Source organism: Monodon monoceros, unplaced genomic scaffold (assembly GCF_005190385.1).
Source record: "Monodon monoceros isolate NGI ecotype Baffin Bay Population unplaced genomic scaffold, NGI_Narwhal_1 Super_Scaffold_11, whole genome shotgun sequence".
In the NCBI taxonomy this organism is placed as follows: Eukaryota; Metazoa; Chordata; class Mammalia; order Artiodactyla; family Monodontidae; genus Monodon; species Monodon monoceros.
This window is the reverse complement of record NW_021703767.1, coordinates 55,726,377-55,746,802: the sequence shown is the minus strand read 5'-3', so window position 1 is coordinate 55,746,802 and position 20,426 is coordinate 55,726,377. Positions and strand designations below refer to the sequence as shown.

The following is a 20,426-nucleotide window of genomic DNA, read 5'->3' as shown; positions in this document are numbered from 1 at the left end:
CTCATTTATCAATTTTCTCTTTTGCCTTTGGCAGCATGTCATATGTTTTCTCACATTTCACCAGTGAAAACAGATTTCTTGTCTTCTTTATGTTTTCTTCCCTGTACTGCACTATTCTATTGTCTGGTCCACATATTAGTCCTTGTGTTTACTAGACTTTAAATTCCTCCAGGCATGAAGATTGTGGCTGGCCATGTACAGTGTGGAGGGGACCATGTTCTTTACACTCACGATTGTTCACCAGACTTGCCTTGCTTATCACAGATAAGAGAGCAGTCAGGCCCTTTGAAGTGTGTGGAGTGTTCCCTCCACTTGGTTCACTTTGAAGATGACATCATCCTTATCCCTTCCTACACTGCTAAATGGGCCTCTTCTATTAGTTTCATGTTATAAATTAATAAAAAATAGTCATTCTTATTATCCTTTTTTATCACCCGATTATGCTCAGTTTAACATTTTCCTATCTTGCATTATGTTTTGTTTTATGTGTATTAATTTATTTAATCCCCAAATGTAGTAACTCCTTTGAAAACAGATTGAATTTTCCACAGTGTCCAATGTGTATTAGTAGATTTTCAAAAATAATTTTAGTTAAATTGAAAGGGATTAATATAAAAAGCAGTGAATAGTACTACTGGATGTTAAAGTATTTTCAAATAATGGGGTGCAACTGAGTTGTGTGAATAAATCAGAGGTAAATAAGGTAAACTGAGATCCAGATTGTTAAATTTTACCAAATGGTCCTAAATATTGAAGCAGTATCAAATCTCAAATCACTTTCAACAACAACAACAATAATAATAATTTTTTTATTGTACTTACTATGTGCCAGGCACTGCCCTAAGGGCTCTGCATATGTTAACTCACTTAAACCTTACAACAACCCTATAAATAGATACTTTTATTATCCCCATTTTACAGATGAGAAAATTGAGGTATGCAGAGGTTAAGTAATTTGCCCAGCATTACATAACTCTTAAGTGGTAGAGCTGGGATTTGAATATTGGCAGTCTGGTCTCATAGTCCTTACTCACAAATGCTAACCTATAATGCCTTGTTTTAGTTTATCGTTGTATATGTAAACTCGATATAAGTCAGGCTTCATTTATTTCACTTCTACAAAAGTGCAAACATGCTTCATGTTATCTTAACTTTTAAAAATACCAAAAATAAATTTTAAAAAGAAAGTCACTTTTTACAGGTTGCTGCCAGTTACTGAAGCGAAAGAAAAGACCACAAAAAAAAAAAAAAAGAAAATTAGCAATTGAGGTCTATCAAAAACCAGGACCTGACTCCTGGTTTTAGAAAGTGGAGCCATGCCATTTCCATAGCCTTTCACTGGGTTGAAGGAGAGAGTTTCGCTCTACCTCAGGTAGGAGGCTTGCTCTTCTCCTTAGCCAAGACCAAGCTTATTATTAACTAGTTTACTCTTTAAAAAGCACAGCAGGATAACCAGGAACCTCTGTGTATCTCTGCTCATGTCTAGAAAGAGCAGAGTTACATTAACGCAAGAAAGATTTTTCTTAAGGAAAAATTACCCTGTTGAGAAAGGATATGACCACGGAATGAAAAGGAAATGGCCCTTAGCTGGAGCTTTTCAAAGCTTGGTCGTCATATATGGAGACAGAGCTGATTTAGTGTTGTAGCTCAGCTAGTTGAACTCTATAAAAATTTCCAACTCAAACTTGTAGATATGGATATGGTTTCTGTAGGAATTCAACTGAAATGGGCATTATAGCCAAGAACCTATTACAGTCCTGGGTGCAAACAATAGCTCTGGAAGATCTTCAGGTTACTTATTTCTTGAATCCCCAAGAAGAGAGATAATGTTAATAAAGACAAATTCCTGATTTTATTAGCAAGTTTGGAGGTGGAACTATGAATAAAAGCTCCAAGGGAAGAAGGGGTGTTCTTGGTAAGAAAAGACTCCCCTTGAATGGTAGCACTTGGTTCTTGAGTCCCTCCAAAATACACAGTATATATTTCGATACTCCAGACACCAGGTTATTCCTGTAGTTCTGTGCTGAGCACATCGTTGAAGGACCTTTTGTGAATTAGAGGATCACTGTTTCTGTCTTAAAGGAAACCTGAAGTTTGAGGGTGGAGAGAAGTTTGATTATATATACCCTCCTCAGGAACAAAAGAAGGTGTCATTGAAGAATTGCATCGAAGAAAGGGACTCAAGACAATAAATGAAGGAATTTTTAAAGAGTTCTTAAGCATCTACATTCAGCCCCCACATTTATGATTTTTGGTAGCTTACAGTTTTTAAGAGAATCTAACAGTTTTCCTGGATTAATTTTTCAGGAAAAGGAAAATGCAGAGGTCTGTGCGTTTGTGCTTAGAGACTACAGGAGCAGGATAATTTGTCTTCCTCTCCAGTCAGTCTCGTGGGACAGAATCCCCAAGGGAAGAGCCATTTAGCAGAAGTGAGATGGAGGAGAGAGTACAAAGATGGATACTAAGGTCTTGGAGGGAGAGGGGCAAAGGAGAGTACAGGTGGGTGTGGACATGAGGATCCTTAACAATTAGGGAACCAGAGACGTTCAAAATAGGAATAAGTCCTCAATCAAAGAGCTTCCATAAAGATGACATGAAGTTTTGTATATGAAGCCTATAGCAACACTTAGCACATTTCCAGCACTTTATAAAGAATGGATGAATTTGACCAGGGTGCTCAATACCGTCAGAAAATACTCAGTTCCCCAACATATAGTGCAGTTGGCCTGGCATTCTTTCTTCACAGGCTGTACCCGCCTGCCCCGCACAGCTAGCTGACTCCTACCCTTCCTTTGGGGCTCCCCAAATACGAATTTGGGCCCCTCCTCTAGGTAGCCATGGTGCTGCATTCCCATTCTAGCTTCTGTCACTGGAATAGTTTGCTTCCTTGTCTGCGTTCCCTACTAGGCTGAATTTAGTGTAATAAGAATGTATTGGGTTCCTAGCATGGGGCACGATGCCAGGCTCTGGAAGGTGCACTAGATAAAGGCTTTGTTTTAGTAGCATTCAGGGAATGTCTGTGGAATTAATGAGCTTGAGGATATTGAGAAAATACAACATGATGAGCCACTTGTGACAAGTGATTCCAATAAAACCTTTACATAAAGTGTTTCACTTTAAAATAATCTCTCCTTCTCTCTGTGTGTCTTTGTCTCTTTACCTGTCTTTAGAAATAATAGTACACACGTGTGAGACATTATTCAGACTATAATGGTGTTTCATGTAAATTTTGATGTAGAGATTTCACAGACTGAGAATAATCCAGAACTGATTCAGAACTTTGTCTCTCCCCAACCTGCCCCTTCACCCTTTCCCACTCCCCACCAAATGCCACCACCTCCGAATATTTGTTTTTCTAGAAATACTTCCTTGGAAGATTGCTGATTAGCTCTAAATCTAAACCCCACAGAATTTATACCCACCATGAAAAGGACCAATACTCAGGACCAGTACAGGGGTTTCAACCCTGTATTGGAGGAAGGGAGGCTGGATTTAGGGGAGGAAAGAGGTGGTTTGTATTTAAAAATACCTCTCACCACTTCTCCTCCACGAAACCTACCGTAAACTTGACCACAGGCTTCCTTTCCCAGGGACTCCACTTGAAGCTTTTCTTTCTATGCCATCTGATTTCTGCTCAGCTCAAATACCCAGAAGCCCTTTCTCATCCTGCCTCTTCCCTACTCATCTTCTTACCAGCCAGGCAAATAATTCTGAGGACTGTGTGTGTGTGTGTGTGTGTGTGTGTGTGTGTGTGTTACATTTGATGTTGTGAAATGCTGAGGATTTTTAACTTTTTGGATTGAATCTCCTTAAAATTACAAATGAATATTGCCACAAATAATATAATTAAAATACTAGGAATGTAAATTATATAAGAGATAGCTGTCTTATCCTTTGTGTGCCATGTTATTTTATAATTGAAAAATTTTGTAAGTCCCTTGGGTAATATACATGAAGTTCTTGGAACACTTCAACATAAAACACTCTATATACTTTTAAGATGTGGTAACTGTAAATTTCTAGATTTCATATTCTCCCAGGAGTGAAATGTATGTCATCTAGGGGATTAATCCTAGAAAAGCCATCACACTAGAAGGGTGGGGTGCTCCTGCCTTTTGACAAAAGGAAGCACCTGTCAGAACAATGACCATGGCTGTCTGGAAAGAGCAGGGTCCATGTATGATTTCTAGGGGTAGTCCCGGAGGCCCTGATGAAAGAATTACTCCGAAGAGTTAAGTTCTTTGGTTTTCTTAGGGAAAAAGTCAGTAAGCCTGTAGTCAGCCTCTTTTCCTCTGGGAATTTTGCAATGCTGACTTAGCTCTCTGCCAAGGAGAAATTCAGGTAGGTGCAAGGCTTTCCTGGACTGCTTGGTTAAGGATGGGCATTGTGAGCTCATGCTTGCTTGCTTTAATAAACGTTTTATTTGAAGATAAATGTAGATTCCTGTGCTGTTGTAAGAAATAATACAGAGATATCCCCTGTACCCTTTACCCAGTTTCCCCCAATGGTAACATTTTGCAAAACTATAGAACAATACGGAAATTAGGATATTGACATTGACACAGTCAAGATACAGAAGACCTCCATCGCCACAAGGATTCTTCCTGTTGCCCTTTTATAGCCATGGCCTCCTCCCTCTCCCCAGTCAATGCCTTTTGAAGAACACTTTGATGCCACTTATAAAAACAAACTATTTGGCAGGCACAAATGTTCGTCTTTGCCAAGATATTTAACAAAACCCAGGAGATAGAGCCAGTTCGGACAGATGAGCGCTGCATCTCTTTTCCTGGTATATTCTCATCTCTGCTGTGCTTATATTCCTAGGGAGATTCTTCTGTATTTTTTCCCTGAGTATTGTCTACCATCAGAATTTGGCCACACGTCTCTGGAGGAACTTACAGCAAGTTTGGAGGCAAGCTGACTTTTTTTGAACTTTGAGGGAATGAGAGAACACCCTGAATTGAATCTTCAGTGAAGAAAAATGTAAAGGGTTACCAATGAGAGGACCTAGAATAGCTTAAGTGAATGAGGATGGGGATCTTGGTACTAAGTGGGTAACTCGGAATTAAAGCTGCATGGGAAACCAGCATGGCCAAGGTTTAAATAAACTCTGGGAAGATTGTACAGACTGAGAGTAGTCAGTCTCTGAGATGAAAAGAGACAGGATATAGTCCTTAACTTCTCTCCCTGCACCAAAAATAGTTCCTATCCCTTAGATACACTTCCTCAGCTACCTTTTATGAGGAACTGAGGTGAAGATTGGGTTAGAATCACTAAGACATCACAGGGAAAGATGAAGAAAATTGCATTTACCAAATCTCCTCTCAGAGGCAATACTATATATGATGGGAAGGAAAACTTTGATCAGCAGCTACCTGGGGTGCACAGGGTGAGCCTGGCACTGGCCCACAGTGGGCGGTCCCTGAGCTGCTGAGTCACAGCAGGCTGTGGGGAAGCTGAGTGAGGGGTGCAGGCCTCAGGCCGCCAGAGCTGCTCACGGGACTGGGAGAGCCCCGCCAGGTACAGGAGGGTGGGGGCCTTCTTCGCCACCCTCATGCTCGGTGTTGCTTGTGGAAGGGATGGATACACATGAAAAGCTATCAGTGAAAAGAGCACCACATGATTAAATTGCAGAGGTGCCATATGTCTTCATCTGATCCTGGATGAAGTCCTACATCATTGTTTCTGCTTCTTCACCATCTACTCTCACCTCATTCTTTCCCGTGGGGCTTCTGACTCAACAGCGTCACTGGGACTGTCTTGTCAAACCACCAGTGACCACTGTGCTGACAAGTGCAGTAGTCACTTATCTTACCTGACCTCTTCAACCCAGCTGACCACTCTTTCTTTCTTGAAGCACTTTCTTTATGTGGCTTCCATGACAACATACTTCTCATTTTCCTGCTTCCCTCCCTCCCATCCTCTGCGCTGGCAGCTCCTTCTCTATTTGGTTTCTAAATGTCGGTGTGTCTGAGGGCTTGTTCCTGGACCACTTTCTTCTCTCTATTAAATGTTGTTTCTAGGTGACCTCAGCTAGTCTCTGACTTTAAATACTATCCCACATGCCAGTGACTCTCCCCGGTCTATTTCTGTGGCGTCCCCATCCAAGATATCTAGACTCCAACGGCTTTATTATTTATCATTTACTTTTCCTTCACCTTGATTTTCTTTTTCATCTGAAAAATTTTAAAACCATGTTGTATAATATAATTAGACCCTGGCTTAAAAGACCCACAGCACCAATGTTGGCAAGTTCTAGGCTTTGATGCTTTTTTATGCTAGGTACTTGCATGTTATAACTCTACTGTAGACAGCTCATTCCCTAAAAGTTAATATCCTGTTCTGTTATCATTTATGAAAACAGCTGGAGCAATGCCCAGAGCAGACAAACAAGAAGCTGAAAATGTGTTTCAACCAGGTAAGCTTCCTTTCAACGTAATCATTTATATTCTAAATGATCCTGTATTCCAAAGGAGAAATAATATACATTTCCAAATGTTAGGTTTGAAAGGAAATCAAATTTGCATTTACTTATCAAGACTTAGATTAATCGGTAGCATATCAGATGCCACAAAGCAACATCTTTTTGAATTTTAAAGATGCAAATGTTTCCAAACCATAAAGGTTATGAAACACTTGGAGTAGGACTATATTTTGAACAGGAAACATGACATTCTGAGTCTTTAAGTAATAGGTTCACTGGATCCTCGAGACACTGTGCTAAATCAGAAATCTTTTGTACAAAAGTCTTTAATTATTTTGGACAATTTGATATCTCTCTGGGATTTTTAAATTCTATCAACAGTTTTTTTAAGTTTATGATTTTTCTATTTTAAAAGCAGCTATAAAATAATGCTAGTAAAAGGAATTTTAAGAAATTCATCCATAGTCCCAAACCATTCCAAGATCACTGGTATTTTTTGGTGTGTTTCATTACAACCTTTCTCTCTCTCTGGGTAGATGGTTTTTTGTTTTTGTTGTTTGTTTGTGTTTTTTTTACAGTTTTCTTATAATACTGTGTATCTAGTTCTTAAAGATTTCCTTGGTGGTGGCAGGGAAGAGTCCATAGTCTTTCAGTTCTACTAGAGAAATATCTCAAAAAATCATATGCCCTCAACTTCCTTAAATCACAGTCAGGGGAACTGAGACTCCAAGATGTGAACCTGGCCCAACTAACACAGGGCATTAGCATTGGAGCCAGTACAGCCACTGAGGTTCCCAGATACTTCATGGAGGCCACAACGGTCTAGAACTTTTCATGCCACCAGGATCAATATTGAGATGCTTAGGTCTCTGCTGACACTTCACCTGTGTTTGCTCAAACAGGTGCACCAGCTCTATCACTAGCACATATACTAGCATCTTCTTCCAAGTGCTTATGCTTACAGCCATCTTCTGGAAAACTCTCATAATAATATGCAAGACTGGGAGATGAATGATGCTCCCTGGAATTGTGCACAGCACAGCTGTAAGCATAGGCGCCGCCTCATCTCTTTTGTGGGGAATGGAATATATTTGAATACTCATGTTTTATAAATGAAATAGAATTGGGACGTAAGCTCCCCAAAGCATATAACTAGGCAAACTTGAAATGAAAATTAGGACCTAAACTAGATTTCTTCTTAGAAAGGCTGTGTCACAAAGTGTGTGGATTGTAGGGTGTGCCTAAATGTAATACCCCTGTTGATATATTTTCCTCTGATATTTCTGCCTGAGTGCCTACTGGCCTGTGATAAGCAACTGGAAATGAAGGAATATTGTGGTTCTTAATTTCTCATCATTGTTCAACTGAAAAGTGAATTTATTTTCTGAGTAGCATTTTGTTGAAAAAGCAGTAATTGAACATTTTCGGTGTGAAGACTTAGTTGTCATTTCCTAATTAGAGTAAAAGACAGCTTTTATCCAACATATTTTTGACCCTATTCTAGCACTATTATTATTATTATTTTACTAGTATTATTTTCATCAGCAAATCTAACACTGTGATTGATTAAGAGCCACTAGCTCCAGGCACTAAACTATGCCTTTTATATATGTTACCTCATTTAATTCTCACAACTTTGGGATGTATAGGTGCCACTCTCTCCATGTTAGTAATGAGAAAATGGAGAACCAGAAAGATAACCTTCCAATGTCATGATGCAAGTAAGTAGTAGATTCAGGATTGGAACCCAGATTTGTGCCACTCCAAAGCTCTTTTCACTACCTCACTTTATTCCATCTCATTCTTATCCAGACTGTAATACTTCATCCTTATGATAAAGTTTGCAAGTATTACTTGCAGTAGGTATACTACAGCTTCTCAGCCTATTGGCATAAAAGAATTATTGTTTACTTACTAGAGACCTTGATATTACATGGTGAGATGTATATGGGGAGATGCTGACAGTAAAATACGGTGTGGGGAGGGCTTGTGGTAGGCAGGTTGTTTACTGTCCCACCAGGAATTGTCCCAACTCTGTCTGTGGCAGCCAGCTTGACAAATCACCAGTAGGGTTCCTGGATCTCTTGACACATCCTTATCTTCTGGTTAGGGAACTCTGATTTAACTATTTACACTAAAAAACTTAGAAATTTGCTAAGAATTAGTTGATCATACATCTTAGCGTATCCAAGCTTATACATGTCCTTCATGTCTGATATTTTTTCAGTGTCTACACTCAGTAATGGAGCCAAGTTGTTGGGTCTTGGAGGCCAGACTGAATAAGTGTTTATTCAAGGTGTTAGCATAGATGATGAGTAGAATCCTCGTAATGTTCAGGGCAAGTGGGATTCAAAGAATCAAAGCAAGATAAACAGTCAAGAGACCATGAGTTCCTGTTGAAATGGAGATGTTGCAAGCAAAATACAGAACAATTGGAATCACGATTTTCTTCACATGAAACTGGTCTTAAGGACTTTATTAATGATTAGTGGCTTTAAGTGGATGGTTATAAAAACTATTGAAATCATTTATTGAAATCCATGTAGGGTTAACTCTATGCACCTTGCTTTAAGGTGTGTACCTTTAATAAAGGGAGGACCCTTTGTAAAGCACAGACTTTTTTGGTCACCTCGCCCTGACCACATCAGCAGTGTCCATAACTATTAGAGTAGCAGATGAGTCATGACAGCATTGGTGGTCCTTTGCAACCCAACCTGAACCACCGTCTTTTATTCTTTCCTCTTGCAAGCCATCTGCTCCATCCAAAATGGAGTTGCTCCCACCTACTAGACTGGCCTGCCTCTGAGCGTTTCCCCGTGCTGTCCCCCCGAATACTCTTCTCCACTCTCCCAGTCCACGGTTGGCCTCTGGAAATCCTGCCCACCCTTTGTACAGCCTGATCAATGCAACCTTCTACATCAAGCCTACCTCAGTCTCTCCGTGTGAAATTAATCTTGACTTCTGTGTTCTGAGAGGACCTTAAAACTCTACTTTAGCATTAATTAAATTTTCTGCCTTGCATTACAGTAGTTTCCTGTATTTTATTTTCTCCCCAACTAGATTATCGAATCCTTGAAATTAGCAATCCTCTCATATCCTAGCAACATCAGTAAGTAGCTTTGAATGCATCTGGACTTTACTATTGTGCATTGACTCAAAGTTGATTGTTTCTGCTGTAGTGTCTGCCCACACAAACACATGCATATTCTTGTAAATAGGGTGCAAAATCTATAGATTTTGTAGTCCTGCCTTACTTTGTGCAAACTTATTAGGATTCTGGAGCTCCAGAGCTGCCAGAGCTCTGACTTTTTAAATTCAAGGCAGAAAATTAAAATCTCAGTTGAATATCCTTTCTTTCAAATCCTAATTCCATTCTGAATTAATGGGGTTTGGAAGAATTCCATTTTTGATCTGCCGCAAATACCTCTACAAGAGTGAACCAGCAGAACTAAGCCTCTCATCCTGTTACAGTTCTATACTCACCTTAATTAAAATGTTAAAACAACCAGAAGTCCTTTTATATTGAGCTTTAAAAGTTGTCAAAAGTGTTACCTTTTATAGAAACCTCATTGAGATGTTAGCCTGAGAAAGGAAGAAGCATAAGTCAGGAAACTGGCTAAACTGGCCGCTAGTGCTTGAAGGAAATACAGTTTGCTGGTTACAAAATAGTGAACGTTGAGAGACTGAATATGATTTTGAATGTAGCATGCTGTATAAACATTCTTTTTTTCATTTTTGAATTTTATTTTATTTTCTTATACAGCAGGTTCTTATTAGTTATCTATTTTATACATATTAGTGTATACATGTCAATCCCAATCTCCCAGTTCATCCCACCAACACCACCAACACCCCCGCCGCTTTCCCCCCTTGGTGTCCATACGTTTGTTCTCTACATCTGTGTCTCAATTTCTGCCCTGCAAACTGGTGCATCTGTACTATTTTTCTAGGTTCCACAAATACGCGTTAATATACGATAATTGTTTTTCTCTTTCTGACTTACTTCACTCTGTATGACAGTCTCTGTATCCATCCACATCTCTACAAATGATCCAATTTCATTCCTTTTTATGGCTGAGTAATATTCCATTGTATATATGTACCACATCTGCTTTATCCAGTCATCTGTCGATGGGCATTTAGGTTGCTTCCATGACCTGGCTATTGAAAATAGTACTGCAATGAACAGTGGGGTGCATGTGTCTTTTTGGATTAGGGTTTTCTCTGGGTAGACGCCCAGTAGTGGGATTGATGGGTCATATGGTAGTTCTATTTTTAGTTTTTTAAGGAACGTCCATACTGTTCTCCATAATGGCTGTATCAATTTACATTCCCACCAACAGTGCAGGAGGGTTCCCTTTTCTCCACACCCTCTCCAGCATTTGTTGTTTGTAGATTTTCAGATGATGCCCATTCTAACTGGTGTGAGGTGATACCTCATTGTAGTTTTGATTTGCATTTCTCTAATGATTAGTGATGTTGAGCAGCTTTTCATGTGCTTCTTGGCCATCTGTATGTCTTCTTTGCAGGAATGTCTATTTAGGTCTTCTGCCCATTTTTGGATTGGGTTGTTTGTTTTTTTAATATTGAGCTGCATGAGCTGTTTATATATTTCGGAGATCAATCCTTTGTCCGTTGATTCGTTTGCAAATATTTTCTCCCATTCTAAGGGGTGTCTTTTCGTTTTGTTTATGGTTTCCTTTGCTGTGCAAAAGCTTTGAAGTTTCATTAGGTCCCATTTGTTTGTTTTTATTTCCATTACTCTAGGAGGTGGGTCAAAAAAGATCTTGCTGTGATTTCTGTCAAAGAGTGTTCTTCCTATGTTTTCCTCTAAGAGTTTTATAATGTCCGGTCTTACATTGAGGTCTCTAATCCATTTTGAGTTTATTTTTGTGTATGGTGTTAGGGAGTGTTCTAATTTCATTCCTTTACATGTAGCTGTCCGTTTTTCCCAGCACCACTTATTGAGGGATGTTATCAAAATGGTATCATACAGTAGGTGTCACTTTATGATTGGCTTTATTCACTCAACATAATGTCCTTCAGATCCATTAAGTGTATCAATCGTGTGTTTCTTTTTATTGCTGATGAGCAATACTGTTATTTTTCTAGGTAATATTGTTTTTCATATTTTATATTTTAAATTTTATTTGTTTTGGTTTGTTTTATTATTGTTGTTGCTTTTTACAAGAAAGTGTTTCCTGGCTATTGTTTAGGATGGCAAAAGCTATAAGATTCTAAATTTCTGAAAACTAAGAACTATAATTGGCTGCTGACATCTGAACTGTCCATGACTCTGTCCTCATTATTCCAGCTGTGTTGAATTATTTACCCTACCCTACCTTCAGGCCGTGGGAGAACTCACTTCCTGGGTTTGACAGAAGCCTCCACGGGAAGCACCTATGAAGCTTCTTGGAGGAGGTGGTTATTGCCTTAGTTTTAAGCCATCAACTTCTTGTAGGTTGAATTGAGCATGTTCAAAAAAGGATGCCCCTCCAAGATCTCAGAATGTAGCCTGCATTTCAAGGCAGGTTTGGCCCTCGTATTTGAAGTCCCTTTGCTGTGAATTCTGAACATCTGCTGTCCCAACTCTTCACTATTTAGTGCCATGTGGCAGGTGTTGGAAATAGAGAGGTGTACAAAACCAAAATTTTTTTTTACATTGAGGTTACATTCCCAAGGGAAAGACAGATAACAAACACTTAAATAAAACATAAATAAACATACAATGTGATGTGCCATAAAATAATTGTGCAAGGCCAGGGGATAGACAGTGATGGTGTGTTGGGGAAGGGGAGGCTATTTCAGATACAGAGAGCAAGGAATATCTGAGCCATGTTTTCATATTGGTTGAGACCAACAGTGAGCCTTGTGTATATCTGGAGCTGAATCTGCTGAACAAAGAGAGCAGCAAGGGCAAAGGGCCTGTGGCAGGAGGGAGCTTGATGTATACCTGGAAGGGCGAGGCCTAGAACTCAGGAAATGAGGTAAGAAGAGGCAGAGCCAGGTCAAGGATTTCAGAGTCTAATTACTTGTGCCCTCACACAAACATCCAGGCAGTGTAAGTCTCAAAAGAAATCTAAGATTTCTTTACATGGCAATCTACAGATTTCACAATTAAGTCTCACCTTTAATACAACATATGATATATATGTGTGAATGTATGTGTGTATATATATAAACGCACACATATATGGCCATTATTTACTACTGTGGAGTGGTATTTGGGTCCCTGCTCCCAAATATTCCTCTCACTTAATAGCACATGAATAGTATACATAATTGGAGGTAAATTAGTGATGTCAATCCAACTCAAATACCTTAAGTCAGGACTTTAATGCTCTTCTATTTAATGGAGACTCCACACCCACCTCTCAACTCTAATAATATCTGTGCCTTACTTGGGGCACAATACATTTTCTCCCATAAAGATACAATATTTGCATACTTGTATTATCTCATTCTGTAGACTAGAAGCTTCTTGAGGGCAAAGACTGAATCTTACATATCTCTGCATCACCTATAATAAAGTTCAGTGCCTCGAATTTAGGAAGTAGTTGGTGAACGTCTGTTAGACAGAATTCAGTATACTTAGGGGGGTTTGTTTGTTTGTTTAAAGAATTTTATAGAAAAAGGAGAAATGTGTGAGGTCAATGAGTGCTTAAAGGGGATGATGTGGCAGTGTTGGGGAAGGGCCTGCATGTATTAGTGAGTGTAGTGGAGGAGGGTGAAGGGGGACAGGGTGGACCCAGAAGACAAACGAGGCTACCTTACAATTTTCCTGGCAACCCAGCATATTAGAATACAGAAATCTTCTTATTGCTGAAACATTCAAATGTTTATCAAAACAGGATTTGCCCTGTACCTCTTTTCTCAGAATATCCCCCGGCCCTCTCAAAATGTTGATACAGGCAATTAATGTCATTTTGAAATTGAAGCATTTGGCCACTCCATTACTTCTTTCTATTCTGTGAGTGTCTCAGGCGCAACACAAGCTCTTGGAAAATAACCAAGACTCTTGAATTAGCAAAGGTCACATGCGTTAGTATATAACCGTACTCTTTACATCAGATTAGGGAACCCAAGGAGAGTGGCAGACTAGGAATTCCTCTTACTGTAGCTTCTGTGCTTTTCAGATGCTACAGACTTGAGTTATAAATCACACATTTAAAGCCCCAAGTGGCTGGACACTCTGTCGTCATCTATGAGTTACTGTGCTGTGGCGAGTAGTCACAGGCACCTGTCCCCTTTGTGCCTTGAAGACTACGGTAGCCCTGGTAGGAGAACAAATTCAAGCATTTCTAGATTTCTTCTTTATTCCAAAGCAAGGGTTTCTGAGCTGACCTTGGCGTGCCTCTTTATACTGTAGTTACTGGACCATTGTGCTTCTTCTCTTCTTCTCTTCCTCTTCCATCAGATCGTTAGTTCCTTAAGGGATCAACATATCTTAAATGTAGACCACCCATAGTACATATGTACAGAGTTGACATGTGGTATATATGTGTAGGATTGGAATATGATATTCTGCTATTAGGGAGGAAAGTAATATTTTAAAAATATACTAAAACTGTTTTTAAAACATTCCCAGATCCATAATGTTTACCTGGTCCAATATGAAAAAAAACTAAAGGAAACCATGCAATCCATTATCTATGATGCAAACAGAAGAGGAGTGGTTAATGAAGTATCCCTGGGACAATGTGAAAAAAAAAGAAAAATCACTGAAGACAAACTGAATAATCTTCGTGTGAAACTGACAGTATTATTGCAGAAACTTCAGCTGGTAAGAAATGAAATTTTATTTGAGTAATAGGAACACACATTGTGTAGAGAGTGCTGGGCTAGCTTCCTCTCCCAATGTCGTCATCCACTTATGACTTTGGACGAGTCACTTAACCGAGCCCTAACTCTCTCTTAATGGATATTGAAATCACAGATAAATGAACTTTGAAAGTATAAATTAGAACACTGTTTTAAAGGCCTATTATATTTTCCCTTTAAAAAATCAGAAGCTTTGCTTGTGCTGTTGGTATAGTTCGATCATGCTGTCTCCTCAGTAGCATATTTCCAGTAGGAAATTTTTTTCTAATTTTTTCAGACAACAAAATATTTTAAGTTTTATCCTAATACAGAGGTTAAAAAAACAGACTCTTCTAATCTTAGAGGAAAAGATCATGTAACTATGAATTACTGTTCTTCTTGTTTATTTATATATTTGAATGCGTAAAGAATTGGGCTTCTATGATAGATTGAGCCAGTGAGGAAATACCCATCTTCTACTATAGCATATACAAATGCTGGGGAGAAAACATCAAAAATTAAAGTATATATATCCAATGTTGAAAAGTCTTTCTGTAGATGCTAGAAATAAATTGAGAAATCAACAGTGAGCCCAGGAACTATGACTGTGTTTCTCAGCTTTCCTTGGGGTATAAACGAAGGTTGTTCAGTGGGACTCCTAGGAAAGCTCCCTAAGAGGGGGTCAGAGAGCTCTCTGGGGGCCCGCAAGGGCAGGTCTGTGTCTGGAGCAACTTGGCATCATACACTCAGCACCCAGCACTTTGTGTTGCTTCCCCAGCACTGGTGATGGACACCTGGGCACTCTCTGGGCTGCCTCAAGACTAGCCTTTGGCTCAGTTTATTGTCATGGTAAACTGGAAGCTCCTTAGATATCATCTAGCCTGCTTTAAAAAAGTATATGGAAATAGGGTCTGACGGGGAGAAAATTGTCTCAGGACCCAGACAAAACTCAGACATAGGCCCTGACTCTGGAACAGGAGACAGGTCCTTCCTGGGCCATGCAGGGAGAGAGGGCAGGAGCTGTCTCCCAGAGAAACCTGCCTGGAGGCCTGGAGGACGGCTTTGCCCAGGAAGGGGGTCGCGGAGAGACAGACAAGAAACTTGCTGAGCATCAGTATTGAACATGATGAGCATGGACTTTGAAGCCGACTGTCTGGTTTTCAGTCAGTGTGAGAGTTCATTGCTCTTTCAAAAACTACACATCTTTGGATTTGCTGGGATTTCTCTTATATAAAATACAAAATAAAAACACAGAGAGTATTTTTGATTAAGTATATAGCCAAAAGAGACGATCCCTCTCTTCTTGGGTGGTCTAGGCAACAGTTAAAATGTTTCATTATTAAAATAAAAAGGATGATTAAAGCTAACGATTTTCACATAATGGTAATCATATTTGTCCTTCTGTCAGCAGTACTACCTAAGCCAATTTGTGAGAGTGGGATTTGAGTGGAGCTCCTTTGGGTTCTTGTGGCTACAGAGGGTGGTGAATGTTTTTGCATGTGAAAGGTCTGGTGGAGCCTCACACATGGTAGGGTTTCAGTGATGACTGTTGTTTCACTAACAAGAACAACTAGAGAGACCAAAGAAGTTCTTTGTCATAGTAATGGAATACCACTGTCTATCAAGAAAGTTCATAAAAATTATTTGGTTCTCACAATAGCAAATCTGTTCAGCTAGGAAAAACAAAATGAAAGAATAGTAGTTTACTCTTCCTTCTGTGTCAAACCCCTGGGTTCCCTCACAGTAGCCAGAGTAATTATACTAACTTAATTTGTTTTATTCACAAACTTTAGTAAAGAGGTGAAGGGCTTTAGCCCACAGAATGTGAAATGTTTTATCCAGTGTCATTGGAGAGGTACTCAAAAGGCTCCTGCCCAGATATGTTTACTCTCATCCCCCACTTGAAATTTACATTTTCAGTGCCTTTAATTGCACCAGCAGCTACCATGGAGTAGAGCAGACACATGAGATGCGGTGGACCTGGAACAGACGGTTGGGGCAGCACATGAAGAACCTGGAAACAGGATCAACCTGGAGTCCTAGCAGGAAGTCTAGTCTGCAGGGTAGAAAGCAGGAGCCAAAGGATTAGACCAGACTGAACAGGCTGAGAGCTGTCGGTGTCAGAAAGGATCACACAGGGCATTCCTCAGGGTCAGTGAATATTTGGAAATCCTAGTGAATATCAGTATCATGGAAACCCAAACAGCGTCCTAAAGTTACAAAGCTGGGACTCAGTACAATTCAGGCTTGTTAGAAGACTGAGCAAATCTAGGGCAAAGGGAGCAAAGCAAAAACACATTTAATGGGACCAGATGAGGGATGGAGAAACTATGATAGTGCCAGACACTTATTGGAAACAATAATAACATTGGGATTATTTCTGAAAGGTCCTTCCTAAAAATTCTCCTGTCCATCAGCGCAGTTGGAGAATGAGTTGATCCCATGGTTGGGCCTGAGGGAGTGAGACTTAGGTCAGTAAAGAGGGAGCATTTGTCCAGCTGTTCATGGATCAAGAAGCTCAAGGAAGGAGAGCTTGAGATTACCCCAATAGAGAACTGAGGGAAAGAGAAAAGGGGACAGATCAGGGCAGCAAGCCAAAGGTTGTGGGAAAAGATGCTGCAGAGGAAAAAGGAGAAACAGAGAAGTCAGAATTTGCCTACCCGTCTGTTTTGCCTCTAAGGCTAAAAATTCATGAGAGCCTATAACAGAAAAATGAGATGAGGGCAGGGGCTTTAGGAATATGACAAGTAATTATATAGAAGGGGAAAAGAAAACCCCAAAAAGTACAGTTGAACTAATTTCCACTAAAGAAGAAGAAGAAGAAAAAAAAAAAAGATTCAAGTTCCTAACCACTTGTGAGCATAAAATGAGATTAAATGCAAAAACATTTCAAAAGGTTAAAAGCATTATTCGAATGCAAGCTGGGTTTTGTTGCTACATGAATCATAGGGAAGACTGGTCCAAGGCCACCCAGATTACAGGAATAAACCCTGTAGCTTCTTCCCCTCCTATGATTGTTGCTTCTCTTTTCCAGGGCGGTCCAGCAGGAGACCTGGAGCAAATTGACAGTTATTTAGAAGCTCTGCTTAAGGAAGATAATCTCCTTTTTCAGAAGACTTTTAAATAAAATGACTGCAGGTACAGGACATAGTCTCCTTTCAGAAAAAAAGGAAAGTACTTCTCAAAATTAAAAGACATTCCATTTTTTAAAATGCTAATAAGAAAAAAAGAAGATTCTGTAAAAATATCTCCTCTGCACTTGTTATTGTAAAGTTCATCTTGTTTAACAGTAAGAAAATTTTATGTTTTAGAAATGGAGACTGGTTTACAATTTGTATGTTTACCAGTTCTATTCCCTAACTCTTCCTGTTCTTTCAGAAATCATTTCTAGAGTTCTCTAGTTCCCGTGAGCTGCTAAGAAAGATGGAAATGTCATTTAGGCTTAAATTTTGTTTTCACTAAAAAGATTGTAAAAACTGGAAAACAGTGGTTTTTAAGAGCCAAAGAACTACAGAATCACCTCCTTTTGAAACTTGAGTTGAAAAAGAAAGACATTATACCCCTTCTCCACTACAGCCAGTACTCAGTAAAGCAGATAATATACATCCCAAAAGAACTTTGAGATATATTTTATATGTTAATTTTATTATTGAGTTATAGTAAAAGAACCAATCTTCTAAGCATAATATGAATACATATTACATATATGTAAGAATTGTGTTTTACATTTTCCTTGACGACTGTTTGTTTTATTTGTTTAGAAATGTCTGCAACTTTGGACAAAAGCAATAAAACATTTAATGTTTGTGTAATTGTATAATTTTAATTTTTATGTACATGCACATAGTACAAAATTCAGAACATGTGAAATGGAATACAGTACAGTGAAAAGTCTTCATCCCGTTCTTGTCTTTAGTTACTTAATTACTCTTCTCAGGAGGCATGGTTTTACTAGTTACTTATGAATTCATCCAAAATCAGTCAATGTATATAAAACCATATAAATCATTATGTGGATATAAATATGGGTGTAATAGCATCCAGAATATGCTTTTGTTTTTTTCCATTTAATATATCTTCAAGATCATTCCATATCAGGATCAGTATATGTAGCGCTGTCTCATTGTCTTTAAACTGCTCTTTATTGTTCGATTCTGTAGGTATACCAAAATTTATTTTAGGTAAATATCCATCTTATGATGGACATGTACATTTTTCTTTTTTTTTCTCTTTTATAAGGCTTTTGCTTTTCTTTCTTTTTTAAAAATCTTATTTTATTAAGGTATAGTTGATTTACAGTGTTTTGTTAGTTTCTGGTGTACAGCAAAGTAATTCAGCTATACATATATATAATAGTTTGCATTTGCTAATCCCAAACTCCCGATTCATCCCTCCCTCTCCCCCCCTCCCTCTTGGCAACCATAAGTCTGTTGTCTATGTCTGTGAGTCTGTTTCTGTTTCATAGGTAAGTTCATTTGTGTCATATTTTAGATTCTACGTATAAGTGATATTATATGGTACTTCTCTTCCTCTTTCTCACTTACTTTGCTTAGTATGATAATCTCTGAGTCCATCCATGTTGCTGCAAATGGCATTATTTCACTCCTTTTTATGGCTGAATAATATTCCCTTGTGTATATATGTACCACATCTTCTTTATCCATTCATCTGTTGATGGACACTTAGGTTGTTTCCACGTCTTGGCTATTGTAAATAATGCTGCTATGAACATTGGGGTGCATGTATCTTTTTGAATTATAGTTTTGTCTGGGTATATGTCCAGGAGTGGGATTGTTGGATCATATGGCAATTCAATTTTTAGTTTTTTGAGGAATCTCCATTCTGTTTTCCATAGTGGCTGCACCAATTTACATTCCCACCAACAATAGGAGGGTTCCCTTTTCTCCACACCCTCTCTAGCATTTGTTATTTGTAGACTTTTTAATGACGGCTGTTCTGACTGGTGTGAGGTGGTACCTCAGTGTAGTTTTGATTTGCATTTCTCTAATGATTAGTGACGTTGAGCATCTTTTCATGTGCATATTGGCCATATGTATTTCTTCTTTGGAGAAATGTCTATTTAGGTCTTCTGCCCATTTTTTGATTGGATTGTTTGATTTTTTGTTATTGAGTTGTATGAGCTGTTTATATATTTTGGAAATTAAGCCCTCATTGGTCACATCATTTGCAAATAATTTCTCCCAGTCCATAGGTTTTCTTTTCATTTTGTTTATGGTTTCCTTTGCTGTGCAAAAGCTTTTAAGTATGATTAGGTCCCATTTGTTTATTTTTGCTTTATTTCTGTTGCCTTGGGAGACTGACCTAAGAAATCATTGGTATGATTTATGTCAGAGAATGTTTTGCCTGTGTTCTCTTCTAGGAGTTTTGTTGTATCATGTCTTATATTTAAGTCTTTAAGCCATTTTGAATTTATTTTTCTGTATGATGTGAGGGTATGTTCTAACTGAATTGATTGACATGCAGCTGTCCAGCTTTTCCAACACCACTTGCTGAAGAGACTGTCTTTTCTCCATTGTATATTCTTGTCTCCTTTGTCAAAGATTAATTGACTGTAGGTGTTTGGGTTTATTTCTGGGCTCTCTATTCTGTTCTGTTGATCCATATGTCTGTTTTTGTGCAAATACCATGCTGTTGTGATTACTGTAGCTTTGTAGTATCGTCTGAAGTCTGGGAGGGTTATGCCTCCTGCTTTGTTCTTTTTCCTCAGGATTTCTTGGCCAATTCTGGGACTTTTATGGTTCCACATAAATTGTAGGATTATTCTAGTTCTGTGAAAAATGTGATGGGTAATTTGATAGGGATCACATTAAGTCTGTAGATTGCTTTGGGTGGTACGGCCATTTTAACAATGTTAATTCTTCCAATCCAAGTGCATGGAATATCTTTCCATTTCTTTGAATCATCTTCAGTTTCCTTTATTAATGTTTTAGAGTTCTCAGCATATAAGTCTTTCACCTCCTTGGTCAGGATTATTCCTAAATAATTGTTTTTTGATGCAATTTTAAAACGGATTGTTCTTTTACATTCCCTTTCTGATATTTCATTGTTAGTGCTCATTTTTTTTTTTTCATGTTTACATGTTCTCATCCTTTTGGATTTACATGCACACAACAGTGAACATTCTTGTAAATATGTTCATTTCACATATATGCAATTATACTTGTTAAATAAACTTCAGAAG

At 38.6% G+C, this 20,426-nt stretch overlaps 1 protein-coding gene across 1 annotated transcript in view; it reads left to right on the top strand.

The window, feature by feature from the left end:
- The window catches only part of MORC1 (MORC family CW-type zinc finger 1), a 179,188-nt gene extending 161,264 nt beyond the window's left edge, over window positions 1–17,924 (top strand). Inside the window, exons 24-27 of the mRNA XM_029214773.1 lie at window positions 4,825–4,912; window positions 6,365–6,418; window positions 14,013–14,207; window positions 17,259–17,924. Of these exons, the coding sequence (XP_029070606.1) occupies window positions 4,825–4,912; window positions 6,365–6,418; window positions 14,013–14,207; window positions 17,259–17,351 (430 nt within the window). The 3' untranslated portion in view covers window positions 17,352–17,924. The remainder of the gene's footprint in view (window positions 1–4,824; window positions 4,913–6,364; window positions 6,419–14,012; window positions 14,208–17,258) is intronic.
- The last annotated feature ends 2,502 nt before the right edge of the window (window positions 17,925–20,426 follow it).